Raw genomic sequence first — 25,730 nt, forward strand, 5'->3', positions numbered from 1 at the left:
TATAGAAAGGTACTTTAACAGAACTATCCCCTGTTAGCTAGAGACATAATTTATGATATAAAGTAATTGCTGAAAAACTGAGGGGAAGATGCTACCACTACAAAGTGTTTAAAAAATAATGAAGTAAAGGATTTCTTTGACTGACATGAAAGAAAAGTAAATTTTAAATAAGTAGAACTCTTGATGACATCCAAAATGAAATCAGGAAAGGATTTTACTAGAGTGCTTTCTGTAAATAATGAGAGAAATACCTTTTTTGTTTTAAAAAAATGTTTTTTTTTCTTTTTTTTAAATTTATTTTTATTTTTTTATAGTTTTTTATTTTTTTAATTTTAAAATCTTTAATTCTTACATGTAAAAAAATGTTGATGCAGGTAATATTTTAAAATACTGATCAGCCTTCCTTCCCTTGATTTGTAATTCCGCACTCTTTCATGTTTCTGCAAGGTGAACTCTAGAGGAAGTGAGGTGAATATAAACCGTGGACAGTTTGGCATGCATCTATAAAAACACCCACCCTTGGCATGAATGCTATTCATTTTGGCAGGAGGCTTTTATACCTTTTAAAAACAGATTACCTTGTTTGTCTTTTCTTTGTGTCTTTTCATTTTAATCTTCAATTTTAAAGAGAAGTAAAACTACCTTCCGAATAGCGCTGTAGGGCATACCAATTCTGGTTTTGCATAGTCTGGGAACTGAAAATTTGAATAGAAACTCACGATTAATGAAGTGTTAGGTGAATTTGATTTCATTTTGCTTTTTAAGTTCATACTGTCAGCAGGCCCTGACTTGACAGTCGTGCTAAAGTGGCCATTTAAAACAAATTGCCTTGAAGAGAGGAGCCTTCTGAAAGGAGATCCCTTCAAGGTACTTCGTTTTAAATGAGTGCTCTGATGGCCATGCCCTTGTCCCTGCACTGTTTAAAAGCCTTCCATGTTTGCGCTGTGCTGGATTAATACAAGAATAAAACAGAAACACAAAACACGGTATTTTTTTTTTTTTTAATTAGAGATACCGTGCTGCAGCTGTTAATCCTTTGCTTATACATACTGACCCCAGGCAGTGGCTAGGATGGCACCTGCAAACTAACGGCCCAAAGCGAGATGCCCCCAGTGCAAACAGACAAGGAAGGTAATTTCTGTCCTTCTTGCAGCTGAGAAGCTCATTCAAACAAGCCTTTGGGAAGAAAAAGTCCACCAAGCCTCCTTCCTCACATTCGGACATTGAAGAGCTTACAGATTCGTCCCTTCCAGCATCCCCCAAGTTGCCCCACAACGGGAGTGACTGTGGGTCAGCCTCCATGAAGCCCTCGCAGTCTGCCTCTGCGTAAGTCACCCCCTCTGCAGCACGAGGAAGAATCTATTGAAGGCGACTTCAGGCCAGGCCCACGTGTGTGTTCTGAATGGAACCGCAGCACCGTCTCTGTGGCCATTATTTCCAGATCTTCCTTAGAATAGCAGACAGCATTCATTTCTCTTCTGTTTTCCATACATTAGAATGTGAATGTTTCTTGATCTCATTCTCCCCTTTTCTAAGTTATTATTTTCACTTATTTCACTGGCATTTGTCCTTGTATCTATCTAACTGTGCATTAAATGCAGGTCACCCCTTGTCTGGCCACCAAAGAAACGGCAAAATGGCCCTGTGATCTACAAGCATAGATCCCGGTAAAATGGAGTGTGATGCATGAAAACTGCTAAGATCCCAGTTCTAACCTAAGCAGTGTTTCCTCCTGCTTTCTCTAAAATCACTCACATGTGTTTCAACAATGACCACCTCCTCTGCCCTCCTGTTGTGGAAGTAAAATTTTGTTACCTTAAGCCGAACTGCAATCCATTTTTCTTCAATTGGGTTAGATAATCTAGCCTAGCATTTTTTATAGTATCCCACTAGAAAGTTATAAGAAAGAATAAAACATTTAGAACATAAAACATGTGCTCTGATAATTCTCTTTGTTCTGTATACTGTTTAGTTCAGATTCCGTGTGTACCCATGACGGCAGCTCCCCAGAGCTGTCATATACAGCAAGGCCACAAATAGAACCTTGCACACCCTATTTAATTCCCTTACTTAGAAGAACATAGCACTGTCATTTTGTGACCAGCAACTTAATCCTCACATTGAATAGAAAAGCTATTCATTAATATAACAGAAATTCTTTTTGACATATTTCCTCCCAAGCTGTCTACAAAACAACACAACAACAGTAAGGATGTCGTGTATGTGACCTTCAAGCAGCCCCAACTAGCCTGCTTGTTTGGGTTGAAACCTTGCTTCAGTTTCATTAGCTGACCTCCTAAATCAGCCGAGCCTACCAGAAGGATTATATAACACTCATCCATTATTTAAATGTCCAAAACTAATCTCCTGATTTATTGTCTACAATATTTATTTTGAAGTTTTGTGGTAACCTGGAGAGAGTATTATGGCAAATAAGATTATTCTTTGCAAAATTTTATAAAACTAGAAATCAACATCTTAATACATAATAACTTTGTTTTAAACAAATTTAATATGTTGCAAATAGAAGGTTAAGTCCCTTGGAAAAATGATTCAATGAGATGTAGTAATACTCTGACTTTCAGCCCCACAAATATTAGCAACAAGGGAATTTTGAGTATCAGTTTCTATACAGTAAAGCTAGGTTGTTTTTAAACTTCAAAAAATAGAGATTAAAAAAAGAGAGACAAAGGCCTACTCTTTTCAGTTTTGAACCTATGAATGTATTTCTGTTTGTAAAACTCTTTTTCCTTTTCTCTAGGTTTTGCCAGCAGCAAATAATCTCTGTACCTGCTGGATAATATTGCAGTTCAGCTTTTAAAAGAATCATTGCCTTTCCTAATCCTCTGGCTTCCCCAGCTGCTGATTTTGTGCTTGTTTCTTTCTTCAGGATCTGTGAATGCACAGAGGCTGAGGCAGAGATAATTCTGCAGTTGAAGAGTGAGCTCAGAGAAAAGGAACTAAAATTAACAGATATTCGGCTGGAGGCCCTCAGCTCTGCACATCATCTCGATCAGATCCGGGAAGCCATGAACCGGATGCAGGTTGGTCTGTAAGCACCTTCAAGGAATGAACAGGAGAGATTTGAAATGCTGCCTATTCTCTTCTCTCAGTTATTGTAAAAGCAAATCTCACATTTAAATCCCTTTTTGAAATGCACTCTTTTTATTTAATCTCCGCAACTCCTTTCCTAATATCGGTTGGAGAATTTTGTAAAATCCAGGTTTGGAAATGGGAGTGCAAACTGGCTGGTTGCACTCAAGGATCATTGAAGGCACTTTTACTAGTGATTGAATTGGCTGACAGCTAAGTTTTCGGAGAAACTACTACAGCCCTTGCTTCTTCACTTTCCTATGACTTACCTTTTGGTATCTTTTTCCTATAATTTTGAAATCTGACTTTCAAACACCTTTACCTATTTTTTATTGAAAAACAAATGAAATGAGGAAAGGACAGAAATATAACACAAGCTTTCTAAATAGGAAAGTAAAAGTGATGTAGAACGCCATCTGTAAAAGTAAAGCTTTTATATGTCTTGGAAGGATCCGAAGGCTAAATTCAGAATCAGTCTGTGCTCAGACTTTCACTTTATTATTGTCAACCAGTAATCACTTGGTACCGCAGATGACTGAAACAGGAAAAGCTCGTTGCCAAGCAGATTCCAATACCACTGATATATATTCATCAAAAGGCATGTGTTGTTTTTATGAGCTCAGTGCCCTGTTTTGAAGGAACAAAAACTTTTTCAGATGTTAGCTAGATTCTGAAGTGATAATTTTAAATCACTTCATTTATATTGCTTTTGGTTTACTGTGATTTTCAACTCTCCCTGAATTCAGAATAGTACCAAGGGCATTTTCTGCTATGAGGTATTAATAGTATTGCATTAAATTTTTAAATTTTATTTTATTAAAGCACAGTTGATTTATAATGTTGTTACAAAGTTTCAGATGTACAGCACAGTGATTCAGTTGTATATATATATATATGTATATACATATATAGATATAGATAGATAGATAGATATAGATACATTCTTTTTAGATTCTTTTCCCTTATAGGTTTTTACAAAATATTGAGTATATAGTAGGTCTCTCTGTTTTTTATCTGTTTTTATATATATTGTAGTGTTTAATTCTAAAATGAGAAATGGAATGACCTCTTCAATTATGTTATTCTTAATTCAGGTGAGACCACATCCTGGAAAACTCCTCAAATATACGATATATATTTTTTTAAGTATAAAAAAATTCCACTGGTCAGTGTATCTGTATTTGTGAATATCTGAATATGTATATATGGGAGACAGAGAAAGAGATTTACTTTTCCTTCTTTGGAAAGAAATCTTGATTTCATAATTTATATTTGTTTATTTAATATCTCACCACATTAAAAAAAAAAAACTCTGATTAACACTACTAAAAGAGTTGATACCCTTTTCTCTTCAAGTTAGCACCATGTTTTTCAATTTCACCACAGAATGAGATTGAAATACTGAAGGCTGAAAATGACCGGCTGAAGGCGGAGACGGGGAACGTCGCGAAGCCCGCTCGGCCCCCGTCCGAGTCCGCGAGTAGCACCTCCTCCTCCTCCTCGCGGCAGTCCTTAGGACTCTCGCTGAACAATTTGAACATCACGGAGTCTGTTACCTCAGGTGATTTTGTACGCACAGTGCCTGGATCACAGCATGCCTAGGACTTCACAAGCGAGGACACCTCGAATCTGGAGACCCTTGCCCACCGCCACCCTCACCCATTCCCTCTTCAAAGCGTTAACACCCTAATTCTCAGAGATAGCCCTTTTTCCTTAGAAGTTCATTCTCTGTCATGATCATCTTAAAAGAACATTCTGTGCAAAAGAGTGAAACGACTTAGAGATACGGTTTTCGTATCATTTTTTAAAACTATTATTTGTGCTTGATACAGATAGGACGGAGTAATATTCTCAGTGATGATCTTTCGTACTCACTGCAATATAATCAGAACCCCGTGCAATGTGATAGCGTTTTGCCCATTTACCGGTGTTTCAGGACCTACTCCTAAATTTGATTAGGAGCTCCTGCATTTTACAGCCCAGGGAGAATACCGTGCTCCTCTGTCTCCAGGCTACAGCTCTATTAAACTGTCACCAAACAGACAAAAAGGAAACACTGGGTTCCAGTATTGTGTTCAGAATAAGGGTAGCGCTTTAGTCAGTTGCAAATAGAATCATATAACCTAACGTTGTCTTAATATCTGATGAACTATTCCGTTATAAAGGATAACTGCTCCCTTAATTGAGCGCGCACACACTGCATTTAATCATTTTTGTATACATGAAAGACTTGGTTGAGAAAAGATTTACAGGAGGATCTGTGGTGATTACAAAGCACAACCACTAGATGACGCTCGAAAACCAATAATATACATGTTCCTGGGCAATTTTAGATCCCATGGTAGAACTGAGAAACTTCACGACTTGCCTTAAAGTACACTAAAATATAGAAAACAAAGATAAGATGAAAACGAAAAACACAAAGAAATATACAGAAAGCTGATACTGATGATATTTTAATAAATCATATCTCTTGCTTCTAAAAGATCAGAATTTGTAAAATTCTACTAATTATATCTTCCCTTCGCGGGGTAAAATGAATGGCCCAAATGCATACTTGCTTTCTTATAAAAGGTAGCTGGAAACCAAAAGGTAAGTAGGAATTCCCTTAAGTTCATGAAAACATTGTTTTATACCATTTGGCAGGGATTGGGGAAGGAAAATGAATTCTGAAAAAACACATCAAGCAAAAGAAATATTAGTACCCGTAGCTCAGCTGGTAAAAGAATCAGCAGGCAGTGCAAGAGATGCCGGTTCGATCCCTGGATTGGGAGGACCCCCTGGAGAAGGGAAGGGCTACCCACTCCGGTATTCTGGCCTGGGGAGTCCCTATAGACAGAGCAGCCTGGAAGGCTACAGTCCGTGGGGTCACGAAGAGTCAAACAGGACTGAGCGACTGAGCACAGCACAAGAAAAAACAGAGGTTATAATTAACTGAAGTTATCAGTCATTAGGTAAAATGAAGCCAAAGAAATATGGTAGTAACTTGAATGTATACATTGTCTAGGTTATACTTAACTGAAGTTATCAGTCATTAGGTAAAATGAAGCCAAAGAAATATGGTAATAACTTGAATGTATACATTGTCTATGCGGTGTTATCATACACATTCTTCAAAAGATAGGGGAAGAAAAAGAACAAAAGCTTTAAATCTGAGAGTCCTGAGCCACGTCCTATGTGCTGGCTTCTCAGTGAAGAATCCGAGAGAAGTGCAGTAGGACCCACACCTAATGGCAGTCAGTGCTGTCCTACGTCCTGGGGCTTCACTTCATAAGGGTTAGTACCTTACAGGAAGGCTTAGGGTGGGATTTTATGGCCTGTTATATGATTTTGTTTTAGTCCAAGGAAATATGATCAGGTTTGAAGGAGGCAACTTTAGTACTGAAAGTAGTTTAGAAAGAACAGCTATATAAAAATTATACTACAACTAATGTCTAGGGAGACTAGGACTCATAAAGATGAATATAAAATCAGAGAAATTAAATTTACAATTTCTGTGTCCATGTGATAGCCATGATTCAGAATTTGAGACAATTTGGTGGGAGGAGGATTTTTTTCTTTTTTAATGCGCTTTATAATTACCCATTTCATTATTTATTTTAGTATTGCGTAGTTTTCTTCTCTCAGTTATTTTTTAAGTGTGATTCTTGTGTCTGAACAGGCAAAATTTTAAATCACTTGACATCACTTGACTAGGAGAGCTTTTATTCCCTTCACGATTGTTTCAGTTCAGTTCAGTTGCTCAGTCGTGTCCAACTCTTTGTGACCCCATGAACCACAGCATGCCAGGCCTCCCTGTCCATCACCAACTCCCAGAGTCTATCCAAACTCACGTCCATTGAGTCGGTGATGCCATCCAACCATCCCATCCTCTGTCGTCCCCTTCTCCTCCTGCCTTCAGTCTTTCCCAGTATCAGGGTCTTTTCCAATGAGTCAGTTCTTCACATCAGGTGGCCAAAGTATTGGAGTCTCAGCTTCAACATCAGTCCTTCCATTGAACACCCAAGACTGATCTCCTTTAGGATGGACTGGTTGGATCTCCTTGCAGTCCAAGGAACTCTCAAGAGTATTCTCCAACACCACAGTTCAAAAGCATCTATTCTTCGGCACTCAGCTTTCTTTATAGTCCAACTCTCACATCCATACATGACCACTGGAAAAACCATAGCCTTGACTAGATGGACCTTCGTTGGCAAAGTAATGGCTCTGCTTTTTAATATGCTGTAAAGGTTGTTCATTACTTTCCTTCCGAGGAGTAAGCGTCTTTTAAGTTCATGGCTGCGTCACCATCTGCAGTGATTTTGGAGCCCCCCAAAATAAAGTCTGCCACTGTTCCCACTGTTTCCCCATCTATTTCCCATGAAGTGATGGGACCAGATGCCATGATCTTCTTTTTCTGATTGTTGAGCTTTAAGCCAGCTTTTTCACTCTCCTCTTTCACTTTCATCAAGAGGCTGTTTAGTTCTTTATCACTTTCTGCCATAAGGGTGGTGTCGTTTGCATATCTGAGGTTATTGATATTTCTCCCGGCAATCTTGATTCCAGCTTGTGCTTCCTCCAGCCCATCATTTCTCATGAAGTATTCTTCATATAAGTTAAATAAGCAGGGTGACAATATGCAGCCTTGACGTACTCCTTTTCCTATTTGGAACCAGTCTGTTGTTCCATGTCCAGTTCTAACTGTTGCTTCCTGACCTGTATACAGGTTTCTCAGGAGGTAGGTTAGGTGTTCTGGTATTCCCATCTCCTTCAGAATTTTCCAGAGTTTATTGTGATCCACACCATCAAAGGCTTTGGCATAATCAATGAAGCAGAAATAGATGTTTTTCTGGAACTCTCTTGCTTTTTCCATGATCCAGCAGATTTTGGCAGTTTGATCTCTGGTTCCTCTGCCTTTTCTAAAAGCAGCTTGAACATCTGGAAAATTCACAGTTCACATACTGTTGAAGCCTGGCTTGGAGAATTTTGAGCATTACTTTACTAGCATGTGAGATGAGTGCAATTATGCAGTAGTTTGAGCATTGTTTGGCATTGCCTTTCTTTGGGATTGGAATGAAAACTGACCTTTTCCAGTCCTGTGGCCACTGCTGTTTTCCAATTTGCTGACATATTGAGTGTGGCACTTTCACAGCATCATCTTTTAAGATTTGAAATAGCTCAACTGGAATTCCATCACCTCCAGTAGCTTTTTTCATAGTGATGCTTCCTAAGTCCCATTTGACTTCACATTCCAGGATGTCTGGCTCTAGGTGAGTGTGAGTGATCACACCATCGTGATTATCTTGGTCATGAAGATCTTTTCTTTACAGTTTCTGTGTATTCCTGCCACCTCTTCTCAATATCTCCTGCTTCTGTTAGGTCCATACCATTTCTGTCCTTTATTGTGCCCATCTTTGCATGAAATGTTCCCTTGGTATCTCTGATTTTCTTGAAGAGATCTCTAGTCTTTCCCATTCTATTGTTTTCCTCTATTTCTTTGCATTGATCTCTGAGGAAGGCTTTCTTATCTCTCCTTGCTATTCTTTGGAAGTCTGCATGGTTAGTGGGGTCAAACTTGACAATCAAAAGTGCTTTTGTGCTGGGGCTTTTTAACAGAAAAGCTTTGTAGAGTACATGATCAATTAAAAAAAAAGAACTAGACAGAGGACAGTTGACAGGGGTCCAGGTCCTGAAATATAGTGCATGCTCCATGCATCCAGTTGAAGACAGACGTGTGAATTTTCTTGTCGGTATTTCACTTGATTGGAACCAGAATGGCAAATCTTTTTATTCATTTTTTCAATATGTTGACAGAGAACCATAACTTATTTTCCAGATAAATAAACCAAAAACAAAACACAAAGAACCCTATCTCAAATTGGCTATTACTTGTTTTCCCTCGGAGTTGTTTCCCTCAGTGATCATCCCATTGGTGTGCTGATGGGGAGACCCAGAGTGAGCCGCAGTGTTCTCCTCCAACTGTTAATACAAGAAGTTAGAACAGACACACGGAGAAAAAAGCAATGGTTAGAACAGATGAACTTACCAGATACTGAGGATAAAGTGCTTTAAAAGCATTGTCCGTTATACTGTCGATAACTCTGCCAAGCTGAAGGTTTTATAACCCATTTTACAGATGAAGAGGCCAAGACTTGGGGAAGTTCAGTAAGTGATAGAGCAGGGAATTCATCTTCTTTCTCATATAATTAGTTCAGTAAGTGATAGAGCAGGGAATTCATCTTCTTTCTCATCATGGCATTCATTTCCAATGCCCAGGACAGTACCTGCTTTCTTTGATGCTTAATAAGTTATTATTTTAAATAAATATTTTTGAATAGTTATGAATAACTGAACAATGTACTAAAGATGTGGTTTGGTCATGAATTATGAGATATTTAGATGTGAATAATTAGCCACTCAAAAATTTTGAGAAATGGGATGAGCATTAAAATGACACTTTAGGAAGAGTTTTGAGCAGGATAAGCAAAGATGAGACCAGGAGGATGTTCATCTAGTAAAAAAAAAAAAAAAAAAAATTCCAGTAAGGGAGATTGTCTTTGACAATTTAAAAATTTCTAGCAAAAAAATCTCCATATTCCTTAAACTCTAAATTTGTTTTTCATTGTTATGGTATTGTGGCATTTTAAAAACTCCTTTCTTTGCAAAATTGTGTATTCCAATTATTATGACCCACAGAGATGTTATGGGGAGGGAGGTGGGAGGGGGGTTCATGTTTGGGAACACATGTAAGAATTAAAGATTTTAAAATTTAAAAAAAAATTAAAGTAATAGAATCATTTTATTTTCAGAACCCATTTGATGAAATTGTTTAAATGATACAGTCATAGTCCTTGTCTCTCTGAATTTACAATTTGAGCAATTGAGTCCTCTTGCCACCAGGCATATATGATCTTCAACATGTAGCTAAGTTTCCTTTGTCCACAGAGCACTATCTTCATATTAAATATGCCTCTATAATGTCATCATTTTCAAAGGAAAACATATGTGGGATAGTTTGCCTTACTCATTCTCCAAATTGAACATTAATCTCATATACTATATTTAAAAAATTAATCTTTAATCACATTTAAAGTTGGTAGTTTAAAGGTTAACTAGCTTTATTATGCTTCTGTAACTCTTAGCTGATTACTAGAAATATCATTTTTGTTTTGAAACTGTGAGCAGAAAGAGGACAGAAGAGCAATAATTAATATATTTATGCAGGAAAGTATAATGCCATCATTGAAATTCAAAACATTACCTAAAATTACAGATATAAGGAAAAGTAGTCATATAGCTGTGTTTGTACCAAATGCTTGGAAATAATTTCAGTTGACAGTCAGTCTCAGCACCTTTGCATTCATAATTTCATGGGTTTTGAGCTTGGATATTTTCAGCTAGATAGAAAATCGGATTGCTTTTCAATTTGTGGCAGTTATAATGGTAACTAAATATTACTCAGGTATTACTCAGACCTGTGCATAATAGGAAAAGAAACCCCTTATTTCCTCATCTAATGCGATGGTCCAACACTTGGGTGAAGATCTTTGAAAACAGAAATAAAGTCTTAGATGAAAACTTGAACCCAAGCACAGCCACCTATCTTCTTGAAAGCTGAGGTTTTTCACATGTGTTAAGGTAGAGTGAATGGCAGAAAAGGTAAATATTCCCCTTGAAAAACGTAAAACTATGGGGGAGAAAGTGATGGCAGTAGAGAAATCCGAGCTAACGTGCCTCTGTTATGTGTGTGTGTGTGTTTCTCTGGAAATTTGGTAGATATTTTGCTGGATGATCCTGGTGATGCAACTGGACATAAGGATGGTCGCAGTGTGAAAATTATAGTCTCCATAAGCAAGGGCTATGGCCGAGCAAAGGTATTTCTTTAATTTTAAGCTCTTTATTACCATGAATGAACATGAGTCAAATATACTGAAATATGAGTATTTGTCCTAATAAGCATACTACCAGCAGAGTTTGTCTTGGCATTGGCTTAATATGTTTCTAAAAGCATGAAAGTTAGGGACTCAAAAGAAATGGCCTCATCCTATAGATAGAAGTATGTCTCCGTACTTCATGTTTATTCACTGAAAACAGTAGCAGTTGTTACAGCCACTCTCATTCCTAAAACCTAAAAAGAGACACATGGCTTTCTTTGACATAAACATCTTATCTAGCTAAATACAGGTGATGTTTGTGATGTATGGTACCATGTTGCTAGAACTGTCAAGATGGTCTTTCTACAAAAAGGAGACTACAAGCTATATGGCTATTCTAGACACTGGAAAGATAGATATATTTTATTAGACTCATTATCAATGTCCATTAATGCTACTTATGTGTATCGTTTTTAAGCAAGGCCTTAGCTGAAAAGGCAAATATTTAATTTTTCTGTAATCAAATATTGCCCTCAAATTGGCAGTGTCATCCTGATCCTAGACTCTTCTTGAAACAAAAAATATTTTTCCAAGTTGAAATGGTATTTCAGTGGCCAAAGATACAAAATTAGTAGGTATCCAATTTTTTTTGTATCAAACAGAAGAGCAAATAACTTTAGAATTTTAAGATAATTAAAGTATTTAAGTTTGAAAAGTGAGCTAGCAATTGTGAATTTTTACATTGAGCATATATTCTAAAAATTCTAATGCCATAAGCTTTCTGCTTGAGCTGCAGATCTGTGCCTGAACTTCCCGTGTGAGCCTTTTTGTAAAAGACTATAATAGTCTCAGTGAAGCTTGAAAGATCTCTGATTTAAAAGCAGCTGCTTAAAAGCACTGTAACCATGTCCATTTTAACCCAGTTACATTAACACCAGAACACGTTTTCTTTTTCAACATAATTCTGAAAGACAATATTTCTGAATGTTATAAAGAAGTTCTCTTGGTCTTCTTGAGTTACCATAACAAAATACTGCAGATTGGATGGCTTAAACAATGTTTTCTCATGGTTATTAAGTCCAAGATCAAGGTGCTCTCTGGTTTGGTTCCTGAAAAGGGCTCTCTCTTTGGGTTGCAAAATGGCACCTTCTTGGCTATGTCCTCACAGGCCTTTGCTCAATGTGTGTACTTGGGGAGAGAGAGATCTCTGTCTTACTTACCCTACTTTGAAGGCTACTGATCCTATGATGTCAGACCCACTGTCATGGCCTAATTTAATTCTTATTACCTCCTGCTGACTCCATTTCCAAACACAGTCAATTGGGAGTTGTGGTTTAATATATGAATTTGAGTGGAACAAGAACATTCAGTCTATAACAGTCGTATAAAAATAACAGTAGTTTTGCTATGAATTTCTGTATTTTTTTAAAAAACAAATATTGGTTTCAGGTTATACCTAAATAGTGGTGATAATCATTTACCCTTATAGAGTTAAATGCTACAGGTGAAGAAATGGAGGTCTGAGCCAGCTAAGTGACTTGACCTAACATCACTTTTCTTAATTACATGGTAGATGTAGTTTCACTTTAGGCTTTCATATATGGAAAGTAAACTAACCACTTTAATAGTTTTGCTACGAAATGAACCATGTTTATATTTAAAACACCAAAACCCTACCAAAAAAAACAAAAAAATCAAGTCAATCAAAGTCTTTGAGTTTTGAAATGTAATTTTGAAGATTCTCTAAGAATCTTCAAGAATTCCTTGTAATCCTGTAGGATTTCCTGGCAAGTATTCTAAATATTGAATTTTCTGAGAAATTCAAAGTGGAGCTTGAGTTGTGAATATATGAATGCCATACTGCCGTGGATAAGTTATTTTTCAAATTTGGATTCAATTTTAGAGATAATCTAAATAAAAAATAATAAACTGAGTTTTGAACTTGACATTTAGATTGCAAAAACTTTAAGATGAGATTTTAGGACTCAAGATAGGGTTCTGTTGCGTCTCTATCACCATCTCCTTCCCACCAAGCTGCTTCTCTTCAGAAAGGTACCTGCTCGCTAAAATGGAAGGCTGTTCTCTCCTGGACCTTTCCTTTCTACTGAACAGGTCATGAATCAGTTTATCTTGGCCATACCACTTCATCTAACCTCTTTCTCTCTTGTTTTGTTGCTATTCCTGTTACTTTGCTTGTTAGTTAATTAGTTACTTTGGTTGCTTTGTTTGCTGGGGTATTTTGTATAATCCACTGTATATGTCTACTATTATATAAACCATAAGTTTGATATATATTTTACTGTTAATCACCACCAATATTAATATTTTTAGTAGACATACTAAAACAAGATACAGTTAGGTTTTATCTTATTTTATTTTGATCTTACTTAGGATCAGAAGTCTCAGGCATATTTGATAGGATCCATTGGTGTTAGCGGAAAAACCAAGTGGGATGTCTTAGATGGTGTAATTAGACGTCTCTTTAAGGTACGTGGTACAAGATATCCTGATACTATTTTTCAAACGTGTTTCATTTTGGATGCTTCCCTTATCTTTAATGGCATGTATATATCTGCTTTTCCTCTCCTGCATTTTAAATATTAAAGAAAGTTTCCTCTTTATGCTGTGTGATATGAATAGTTATTATAGTACCCAATTCTAAAATTCATGACAGCTAGTTTCATATGCCCATGAATTTTACACTGGAGTGGTACCTCTGTTTTGACTTTGTGTCTTTGTGTGCACAATTGTAGGAATATGTGTTCAGAATTGATTCCTCCACTAGCCTTGGTCTGAACTCCGACTGCATTGCCAGCTACTGTATAGGAGACTTAACGAGATCCCATGGCCTAGAAGTGCCTGAGCTGCTGCCTTGTGGATACCTTGTTGGTGATAATAACGTCATCACTGTGAACCTGAAAGGTAAAAATAAAAATGGGGGAGAAAAAAAACCCACAGTTGCATTTTTACCAATGTTTATTTTCCCTTTTTTTTTTGGAAGTTCACTTCAAATTTTCATATTTGAAAAGTAGGCTAACTACTTTAATAGTTTGGGTATGAGATGAACCATATTTATATTAAAAACACAAAAATCCAACTAAAAACAAAAAATCAAGTAAATTAAAGTCTTTGAGTTTTGAGATGCAATTTTGAAGATTCTCGAGGACTCACAGAGGAAGTGACACGTCAATTTTCAAATTTCTAGGTTTTCTACATTGTCCTCTTTGATTTAGGGGAGATTTCTAAAAGTTTATTGCATATTCTAAGGTAATATATTCATCCCTATACCTTCAATTTTAATATGTATATGCTCAACAAGGGCTTCCCTGGTAGCTTAGATGGTAAGAAATCTACCTGCAATGCAGGAGGCTCAAGTTTGATCCCTGGGTTGGGAAGATCCCTTGGAGAAGGAAATAGCTACCCAGTCAAGTGATCTTACCTGGAGAATCCCATGGACAGAGGAGCCTGGCAGGCTACAATCCATGGGGTCACAAAGAGTTGGACGCAGCGGAGAAACTAAGCACATATTCAATGAATACCCACTGGGGATAGAGAATGGAAGTTAAGAATCAGGGATGAGAAATTATTTTGCTTTGAATAATGTGATTATTTCTAGGTAAATGGAATATCTCAAGTATCCTTGTCTCCATAATTTCTTGTTCACATATGTTAGTGAGTTCAGAACACATCTATGTAACTATGGATTAATAGAGGGATTTGTCAATATTTTATTTTATAATTAAGATAGTTGAGTTAGTAAAAGAAGATACTGTTGCTCTCCTTAATTCCTTGCCAAATATCACAATATATATTCATCAAAAGCTTAAGTGATGGTATAGCAGGGATGTATAATGAGAGCTAGAAGGAAGTAAATAGGAGGAGAAAAGAGGAGGAAAAAGAGAATTTAGGTATTTTATTTTAATTTTTATATTTATGCTTAACAAAATTACCACCTTCAAAGAGAAGAATAATTCTTGATAGAATTCATAGTAATGCTTCCACTTCTCTGTGGAAACATGAGTGGGAAGCATGAAGTAGACAGGGGACAGAGTCACGGGAAAAGCAACTGGCTTGCTTTCATTCACATGTTCACTCTGCCTTGTTACCCATGTATTCTGTCTTAAAATAGCAACACATGTTTGTGAGACAGAAATGTGAAGGAAAGTCTCTTGCAAGGAGTGTTATTCCTATGGCTAACAAAGCCCGGTTGCCAGTTGACACTGTGTTTTAAATTCTAGCTTATGTAGAACCATAAGCCATTCTCTTCCCTTTGTTTCTCCCTTCAGGGGTAGAAGAAAACAGTTTGGACAGTTTTGTTTTTGATACTCTGATTCCTAAACCAATTACCCAAAGATACTTTAACTTGTTGATGGAGCATCACAGAATTATACTCTCAGGACCTAGTGGTACTGGAAAGACCTATTTAGCACACAGACTTGCTGAATATGTAATAACCAAATCTGGGAGGAAAAAAACAGAGGATGCAATCGCCACTTTTAATGTGGACCACAAGTCTAGTAAGGTAAGTCACAGACTCCTAAGACAACCGCTGCCATTTATCCATAAGTGTATTACTCAGCTAAGCATTAAGATCATGAAACTTCCATATTGTGCGTGGAAACATATCTGTCTCATTGGCCAAGGCTAGAATCTGGAGAATGAATAAACCCTATTTTGTGAATTTGAATAAGACTGCTCAGTGGCATTCAGTTATCTAGTACTTCACAAGCATTGGGAATTGACAGAAGAAAAGAACAAGGTCTCTATTGTCTAATTTCTCTGAGACATCCATTTAGGAGGTGTTAGAGCAAAAAGAGATCCAAGTAAATACTATGGAAGCAAGAGGCTAGAACTCTTACTGGAGGAATCAGAGCTTTCAAAAGTCAGTGTCTGGTCTGGGTCATAATAAACAAGGAATTAACTGGAATATTACAACAATGGAGATTTAGGTATGATTAATATATTCTAAGCAGAAATTCTGGGAGCAGAGAATTGTTTACATCATATTTCTATAGGATTTCTGTGTAGGAAACGTAGGAAATTGAATAGTGTTCCATTTAACCATCACCTAAGATCTCAGTCACTTTAGTTCAGTTCATTACTCAGTTGTGTCTGACTCTTTGCAACCCCATGGACTGCAGCATGCCAGGCCTCCCTATCCATCACCAACCCCCAGAGTTTACTCAGATTCATGTCCATTGAGTCAGTGATGCCATCCAACCATCTCATCATCTGTCATCCCCTTCTCCTCCTGCCTTCAATCTTTCCCAGCATCAAGGTCTTTTCCAGTGAGTCAGTTATTTGCATTAGGTGGCCAAAGTATTGGAGTTTCAGCTTTAGCATCAGTCCTTCCAATGAATATTCAGGACTGATTTTCTTTAGAATGGACTGGTTGGATCTCCTTGCTGTCCAACGGACTCTCAAGAGTCTTCTTCAACACCATAGTTCAAAAGCATCAATTCCTCAGCATTCAGCTTTCTTTATGGTCCAACTCACATCCATACATAACTACTGGAAAAACCATAGCTTTGACTAGACAGATCTTTGCTGGCAAAGTAATGTCTCTGCTTTTTAATATGCTGTCTATGTTGGTTATAACTTTTCTTTCAAGGAGCAAGCATATTTTAATTTTCTGGCTGCAGTCACCATCTGCAGTGATTTTAGAGCCCCAAAATATAAAGTCTGTCCCTGTTTCCATTGTTTTCCCATCTATTTGCCATGAAGTGATAGGACTGGATGCTGTGATCTTAGGTTTCTGAATGTTGACTTTTAAGCCAACTTTTTCACTCTCCTCTTTCACTTTCATCAAGAGGCTCTTTAGTTCTTCTTCCCTTTCTGCCATAAGGGTGGTGTCATCTGTATATCTGAGGTTATTGATATTTCTCCCAGCAATCTTGATTCCAGCTTGTGCTTCATTCATCCAGCCTGGCATTTCACATGATGTACTCTGCATATAAGTTAAATAAGCAGGATGACAGTATACAGCCTTGACATACTCCTTTACCAATTTGGAACCAGTCTGTTGTTCCATGTCCATTTCTAACTGTTGCTTCTTGACCTGCATACAGATTTCTCAGGAGGCAGGTCAGGTGGTCTAATATTCCCATCTCTTGAAGAATTTTCCACAGTTTGTTGTGATCCACACAGTCAAAGGCTTTGGCTTAGTCAATAGAACAGAAGTAGATGTTTTTCTGGAACTCTCTTGTTTTTTTTGATGATCCAACCAATGTTGGGAATTTTATCTCTTGTTCTTCTGCCTTTTTTAAATCCAGCTTGAACATCCGGAGGTTCATGGTTCACGTATTGTTGAAGCCTGGCTTGGAGAATTTTGAGCATTACTTTGCTAGTGTGTGAGATGAGTCTCTACTAAGGTCTAGTATACCAGAATTATCATCCTGAACACTCTCAGCTGTTAAATAGTCATGAGGGAATATAAAATGCAGCCAGTACTTTCATATACTCCAAGCAATGTCAACAATTTTGAAAAGAAAATAGTTGATGCCTGACATATCTCTAACACTGGGCTACTTTTACTGATAGTTACTAATTACATTCTCAGTCAGTGCAGCCTGAGGTTCTCTTAGGAAACTACATCTGTTATTAGCAATACCTCGAAGTTACCCAGATGACACTGGGTCACTGGGATTTTTTTCAAAAATGACCTGGTTAAATGATCTAAACTGACCCAGTCTCACAGTAACCTCCCTCCTACAAATATTTAGAAAATAAACACGACTCCCCAAAGCAGCCCCAAACCACTAAATTCTTGAAAGACGTTTAATTTAGTGAACAAAAATGCCTTAAAGGAATAGTTCATCAAATTCATGTCACTGACCAACTGTGGAACCTGGGGCTGAGTCTTGAATTTCTGTGTGCCTCAGTTTTCCCAGCTATAAAATGGGGAAAATAGTGAAGCTGTGTTAAGGACTAAAGGAGTGACTCTGTGTGTGTGTGTGTGTGTGTGTGTGTGAGAGAGAGAGAGAGAGAGAGAGAGAGAGAGAGAGAGAAAGAGAGAGAGAAATAGATGCAGGGAAAGAGAGAGAATAGTACACATAGCAAGCACTATCTAAGGCTTGCCCACAGTTACTAATTATAGCTCTTGGCTCCAATGAGGATTTCTTATGCAAATACACTCAGACCCATACAGACCACCCACCCCTGTGACACACACAGACCTTTGTTCAAATTGTCTTATATGTGTTTTTCAAGGAGAACAGACTTGTGTATAAGGCATGATGTTATCTCCTCATGTTGACTCAATAGAGCGCATGAATTCTGACTACGTCCTTGGAATTCAGCACTATTCAGATTGCTGACGAACCAAACATTCTCATTTCAAGTAGAGAGAGACATGGCACCTGAGACAGAATATTAAACTCTTCTCTAAGTAAAAGCAAAAGACACAGCTGTTTGTTTGCTTCAGCCTACATGTTTAATGCCCTCAGTGAATTCTGGGTCTCCTCATAGCTTTATTTAAAAGCTTTAACATATTATTTTTCTTTTCAGCCAAAATGATAAAATAATTGATTTATCTTAATTACCCTGTGTTCTCTTTGATTTTTCCTTGATGTTAATGTGAAATAACTTTTTAGAAGTTACTTCCTTTCTGAAAAAAAAAAAAAAGATTGGAAAATAGGAAAAGAATAGATTTATTTGAGGAAATGGGACTTTGATAAAGTTGGAGAATCACTTAAAGTCAAATTTTGAGTCAAGTTGACCAGCCTTCCACAGGATATAATTTGACATGCTAAAATAAAGTAGGGTAACTTACATTAGTTCTAAAATTTGCCTCACTCCATAAGACACTGTCATATCTAAGTTATTTTTATTTCAGTTAAAAAATGTTTAGTGCTTGGGGATGTTTTTAAGCAATAACAATTTATATGGCCTTTAAAATTTGATCAAATACAGGCAGCACTCTTATTTTCTACTTTTTCTGAATAAAATCACTTGTGCCATTATGAGGTAAATTTAATCTTTGTTATTATAAAGTAATAAATAAAGCATGACAAAAGTGAACAGAATGAATGATGCTAGAGAACAGTTATAGGAAGAAATCCATGGACAAGTCACATAGCATTCATCACCAAGAAAGCACAAAATGCAACTAACAAATGTTTATTATTTCTTTATGGTTGTAAGATATGAATGACCTGTCAGTAATGTTGGATACCAAGACCTGGCCAGAGAATTTGGCCAGTTCTTGCCACATTGTTAGAGGATTTGCGATTATTTTCAGGGAGTTGATGGTATGTGAGAGTGGTATAGAGAAATGGGGATGGCAGGTTAGCATTGTGGGAGGGACAGCTAAGTGTCGGTTTATGAAACTAAAGGGTGAATAAGGTGTGAGATAAATGACTTCCCTGAGAATCAGAGCTGCGTAACTGCTGACATGCTTTATGCTGTGCCTCTGATAGCTCTGAAGGGACAAAGGCACAAAGTACTCACTGATTCCAAAAACGTCCAACAATAAACCATCAAATGAAAACAAATCTTTTCATGTTTTTGGTGTCTCTGCATTTTACATTCTGTCCCTCTTCCCATTCTTCACGCCCTCTCTTGAGCTGCCAGCTGGAATATTTTGATTGAAAGCAGGACACATAAACAATTACACTTTGTGACATTTGATATAGTGGGCCCAGAAGGCTGGAGATGGATTTGGTAAAGAATATGTGGCCAGCTGAAGCCATTTGGAATGTTAGGTGGGAAAAGATCAGAAAGCTGGACTTGGCAGATTCATTTTGAGTGTGTCTAGAGTCAAAATGAAGGAAAACAGTGATCAATAGCTTTTATGCAACCACTGTGTTCTGCGTATATTTTCAAAGTATGGGATTCATCTCATTATCAATATCCATCTGGTAGATATACCTGTTTATTTTTCTGCCTTATTAGATCTTGGACTGAAACTTCTAATGCTAATGCATCAACACGTCAGTCTAAGATTTTACCCCAGTTAAGCTCAGGTGAAGATCATGAAGTGATTTCAAAATGGGGTTAAAAAAAAAAAACTCAAGTTATATGACTGAATTATTTGTATTTGCCTATTTCTACTTCTGACTGGCCCATACCCTTTATTAGATTCCCAAAGGAATCTGCTACCAGTCTCAAGACAAAAGAGAACTGTAATAGAATCTTCTAGCCCTATTTTTTCAGAAATCACCCAGTGATTTCTTATTTACCAAATCCAAGTCAAGCTTCTCCAACTCCCTGTTCACACCCCGCCCCCACTGCCTCCCTGCTTCAGCTCCTCCTGTTCCTCCTCTCCCCTTGCCTCCCTCCTGCTTTCTCTCTTTTGATTTATGTATACCAGATTACTATAATTGATCCCCCTTTCTAGAAATTGTTCTCATTATCATGAGTATGGAATTCTCTCCTTCTTTCCTTCCTACCTTCTAGTAAGCTCCTTCTTAGTGTCATTCACTGACTGTTTTTCCTTCACCTTCCAGTGAATGTAAATATTCCTCAGCATTCTGATCTCCTCCACATCTGTTCTCATCCGGATAACTCCCTTGTTTGAACTTGTGTTGGTTCCAGTTGGATACTATTAGCCATGCCCGTCTTCCATATGGTAGAAGTTTCTGTTAGCTTACAGATATGTTTCCATGAGTACAGTAAATATACACATTTAGAAATGCCAAGTTCAACTCTGAAAATGTATCACAAATGCATCTTCTTCTATCCATCTCTGCTACCACCACCCTCCCAACCAAATGAACACTCTATCACTTACCTGGGCTACTGCAGTTGCTTACTAACTGCTTGATTTACAATTTCCATTAAATTCCAGTTCTCTCAGTGTATCTCTTTTTGCTTTCACTTCGTGGAAATGGAATGTCTTTTCCTAATTAAAAGCTGACCACTTTAAAATCCAGCAGTGGCTCCCCATTGCTGTCTGCTCTAGGTCAAAAATCTTCCCGTATCCCTATTATTCCTCTTGAGTCCCAGTGTGCCTTGGCCTCAGCAATTTCAGTATTCTCTTGACTGATTTCTCTTCTTCCTTTACAATAGACTTGTGGTTGTTCAGTTGCCCAGTTGTGTCTGACTCTTTGCAACCCCATGGACTGCAGCAGGCCAGGCCTCTCTGTCCCTCACCATCTCCTGAAGTTTGCCCAAGTTCATGTCACTTGTATCGGTGGTGCCGTCCAACCATCTCATCCTCTGATGCCCTCTTCTCCTTCTGTCCTCCATCTTTCCCAGCATCAGGGACTTTTCCAACAAGTCAGCTGTTCACATTGGAAAACCGAAATACTGGAATTTCAGTTCAGCATCAGTCCTTCCAACGAATATTCAGGGCTGATTCCCCTTAAGGTTGATGGTTTGATCTCCTTGCTGTCCAGGGGACTCTCAGGAGTCTTCTCCAGCACCACAGTTCAGAGGCATCAATTCTTCACTGCCCCACCTTCTTGATGGTCCAACTCTCACAGCTGTACATGACCACTGGGAAGACCATTGCCTTGACCATATGGACCTTTGTCAACAGAGTAATGTCTCTGATTTTCAACACACTGTCTAGGTTTGTCATAACTTTCCTGCCAAGAAGCAAACATCTTCTGATTTCATGGCTGAAGTCACCATTTGAAGTGATTTTAGAGCCGCAGAAGAGAAAATATGTCACTACTTGCACGTTTTCCTCCTCTATTTGCCATGAAATAAGGGGCTGGATGCCATGATCTTAGTTTTTTTCTTAGTATTTAGTTTTAAGCTGGCTCTTTCATTCTCTTCCTTCACCCTCATCAAGAGGCTCTTTAGTTTAAATAAAGTAAAATAATAATAATAAAAAAAGAGGCTCTTTAGTTCCTTTTTGCTTTCTGCCATTAGGGTGGTATCATCCACATATCTGAGGTTGTATTGATTCCAGCCTATGTTGATTCCAGTTTGTAACTCATCCAGCCTGGCATTTCTCATGATGTGCTCAGAGTATAGAGTTAAACAATATATTTGCCTCACTTCAAAATCATGATTCTGGCTACATTACTCAGATCTCCAAAATAGTCAATGTTTCTTCACTGTCAGTAGGAAAAGTCCAGTAGTCTTACCAATCATTCAAAGTTGCAAACTTTTCTTTCCAATTTACTTACAACTCTTTCACAAATCATGTACTACCAATTCTTTCCTACATGGAGCTCATATTTTTGTGTTTTGCCTTTGTTTGTCTCTATGTGGAAAGCTATTCTTCCATTTTTAAGCATCTAAATATTACCTAACCTTTAGAATAAGAAGTTAATAGCAAATAATACTGCCACCAGAAAGTCTTTCCCAGAAGCCACAAGTAATCTTTATATGCAGTGAACAAAATCTTTGTTGTATACTCTTTCGAGATAAAGTATTATTTTCCACTATGAATTGTAGTTATCTGCAAATATGCCTAACCTACTCAAGGCAGTAAGCATCTTGATTGGTTTTTCCATTTCTAATTGGTCATCCTGTCCTTCAAGCATCTACATTAAAAGATACTTGCTGCTTGCAAGTGAAGCTATGATACCTACACAGCATATTGAAAAGCAGAGACATCACTTTGCTAACAAAGGTCCATATAGTCAATGCTATGGTTTTTCCAGTAGTCATGTATGGATGTGAGAGTTGTACCATAAAGAAGGCTGAGCACTGAAGAATTGATGCTTTTGAACTGTGGTGTTGGAGAAGACTCTTGAGAGTCCCTTCGACTGCAAGGAGATCAAATCAGTCAATCCTAAAGGAAATCAGCACTGAATATTCATTGGAAAAATTGATGCTGAAACTGCAGCTCCAGTACTTTGGCCACCTGATGCTAAGAGCTGACTCATTAGAAAAGATCCTGGTGATGGGAAAGATTGAAGGCAGGAAGAGACAGGGACAGCAGAGGATAAGATGGCATCACCGATTCAATGGACATAAGTTCGAGGAAGTTCTGAGAGTTGGTGAAAAACAGAGAAGCCTGGTGTGCTACAGTCCATGGGGTTGCAAAGAGTCAGACATGACTGAGCTACTGAACAATGACAAATCATATGTATGTTTTCTTTGATAAATTCCCTACCCTTGTCAAAACAACAGCATATGAATGGTGTTTGTGTTTATATAGTAAAATCCAAATTTCTCTGCATGGATTCAGTCTTTTCTTTTTTGTCTCGTTGAGATCACTACTATCATGTACCATTTTCTGCAAAAGCAGCACACTAATATTTCTCCAAACACATCACACACTCATATCTTCCGGCTCTTATGCTTTACTCTTTATTCTTCAATTATACCTCCCACCCCCATAGCCTATTTCTCTGAACCTTAAATCTGAATTAGATATCTCTCTTTAGTTTTTCTATAGTGCTTTGTGCATTTCACTTATCACACTGCATTGTGATTTACTTGTTGGCCTGCCCTTTTGTTTGTCAACTCTAACACCTGGAATGTAGAAGTAAGCTCTAAATCCTTGATGCCAGAGCACCTGGCACATAGTAGGCACTTGCTAAATCTGTGCTGAAAGAGTAAAAATCTACATACTTATCATTTGGAATTCTATTCATTATTTTCAAGATCCATCATGAAATTGATTTTAACCCTGCTCAAGTTTTACAAATTGAAAATGTCATTGTAAGTATGCAAATATTATGGAAATGCTCTTACTGATTAGGATAATTCTAAGAAACCTAATTATGTTTCTGGCCTACCCATCTGTGACAGCAATCAGTGAACTGGTTATCATATTTAGATTAAAAGCTATTAGAAAGGAAAAATACCTGTAAATAACCAAGAAACCTACTAAATGCTAAATACTAATGTCAAGTGACCCAATGAAATATAACAACTTTTGTCTTTGTTTTAAACTACAACAGTTGCATGCAGGTAATAAATAAGTCAGTCAAACAACCAACCAACCACAATTTTGTTTGAGTCCCAGGGCTGTATTTTCAGATGCCCCTCATCAAAATGATTAAGATGTTTAGAGTCTAATTGGAAATTTAGGGGTATCATTTTCGATTTAGTCAATACCTCAAATTATAAGGCTTGCTAAAATCCATTTTTATAATTATATCAAAAGTAAGAATGGAGTCTCAATATTTATGGTTTACCATAAGAGCTCATATCAAGAATTTTTTTTTTTTTTTTTGCCTTTCTTCCAGGGAGAGAACAACTGAGAAATATGTCCTTGTGTTTACAGTTTTATATTTGCTTCAGATGTTCTGTACTGGATTTTCTCTTTCCTTTAAAAATCTACACTTTCAACATTATTATGTTTTTTGCTTTGTAGAATAAGATTTTATATCAATGGAATGATCTATGAGTTTTAATCACAACTCAGATGGAAGACAAAATGCATTATTCCTAAATTATGAATTGCTTACCATTAGTATGAATTTATCATTGATGTGTTTGTTTTCTTTATTTTTTAAAGGAATTGCAACAGTATCTAGCTAACCTGGCTGAACAATGCAGTGCTGATAATAATGGTGCAGAGCTTCCAGTTGTAATAATTCTTGATAATCTTCATCATGTGGGCTCTTTGAGTGATATCTTCAATGGTTTTCTCAACTGTAAATACAACAAATGGTATGCTTGAAACACTTTGAATGATGAAACATGAAAAGTGGTGATCAAATTTGCATTCTTGTGCTTTTATTCCTTTTAAGACCTATAGTGGATGCCATTCGGAGAAGGCAATGGCAACCCACTCCAGTACTCTTGCCTGGAAAATCCCATGGACGGAGGAGCCTGGTGGGCAGCAGTCCATGGGGTCGCGAAGAGTCGGACACGACTGAGCAACTTCACTTTCACTCATTGGAGAAGGAAATGGCAACCCACTCCAGTGTTCTTGCCTGGAGAATCCCAGGGACGGGGGAGCCTGGTGCGCTGCTGTCTATGGGGTTGCACAGAGTCGGACACGACTGGAGCAACTTAGCAGCAGCAGCAGCAGCAATGGATGCCATTAATTTGAAAAGGCTTCATTACTATTATACCATGTTTACAAAGAATCTCTGTGTATCCCTTATAACATCTATTTATTCATTCAACAACTGTGTCCCAGGTGCTTTTATAGCAACAGTATTTACTTGATGATATTAACTTCTACATGTATGCTGAAAGTCTGGAAGACTATTGTCAATTAGAGAATGTTTAAATCAGGAATATTAAGAACTAGAATGAGGCTATGTGATGTGATATGAAAGTTGCTCAGTTGTGTCCAACTCTTTGTGACACCATGGACTATACAGTCCATGGAATTCTCCAGGCCAGAATACTGGAGTGGGTAGCCTTTCCCTTCTTCAGGATATCTTCCCAATCCAGGGATTGAACCCAGGTCTCCCACATTACAGGTGGATTCTTTACTAGCCGAGCCACAAGGGAAGCCCTGTTATTGACTATTATCAATAACAGAATGTCTGAATCAGGGAAATTAAGAATTAGAACAAGGCTATAGAACTGTTTCATTTTTAGTCCATAGTAACATTTAAATTCAACCTTCCTATAGAGGTAAATTTATTACATTCAGATATACCTTTGTCCTTAGTGATTCTAATGTTTAACTATTTACATGAAAGAAAAGGTTAAAGTAGGGTATAAAAAATCTGAAAAGATTTTTAAGATTCACTGTAGTGTGATCTCTAAAAAAGAACATAGAAGAACAACTGCATAAATGTTCGTTTCAATGGTGCAAGTATCCCAGTTATCTCTGCTAGAAATATGAAATATTAAAGGAAAAATTAATGAATTGAATTATAAGCAAAAGAATCATAAGATATTAGAGTGGGATGAGATCCCTATGATTATTCTATCTAATCTCTTTATTTTATATATGAGTAAACATGGGATTAG

The 25,730-nt window shown here is 37.4% G+C and overlaps 1 protein-coding gene across 1 annotated transcript in view; it reads left to right on the forward strand.

Moving 5' to 3' along the window:
• NAV3 (neuron navigator 3) overlaps nt 1-25,730 on the forward strand; it is a 382,585-nt gene that overhangs the window by 344,369 nt on the left and 12,486 nt on the right. Inside the window, exons 26-35 of the mRNA XM_052639853.1 lie at nt 448-468; nt 1,154-1,326; nt 1,602-1,667; nt 2,891-3,044; nt 4,480-4,654; nt 10,849-10,946; nt 13,338-13,433; nt 13,700-13,868; nt 15,233-15,468; nt 24,313-24,467. Coding sequence (XP_052495813.1) covers nt 448-468; nt 1,154-1,326; nt 1,602-1,667; nt 2,891-3,044; nt 4,480-4,654; nt 10,849-10,946; nt 13,338-13,433; nt 13,700-13,868; nt 15,233-15,468; nt 24,313-24,467 — 1,343 coding nt within the window. The remainder of the gene's footprint in view (nt 1-447; nt 469-1,153; nt 1,327-1,601; nt 1,668-2,890; nt 3,045-4,479; nt 4,655-10,848; nt 10,947-13,337; nt 13,434-13,699; nt 13,869-15,232; nt 15,469-24,312; nt 24,468-25,730) is intronic.

This window comes from Budorcas taxicolor, chromosome 5 (assembly GCF_023091745.1).
Source record: "Budorcas taxicolor isolate Tak-1 chromosome 5, Takin1.1, whole genome shotgun sequence".
NCBI classification, from domain to species: domain Eukaryota; kingdom Metazoa; phylum Chordata; class Mammalia; order Artiodactyla; family Bovidae; genus Budorcas; species Budorcas taxicolor.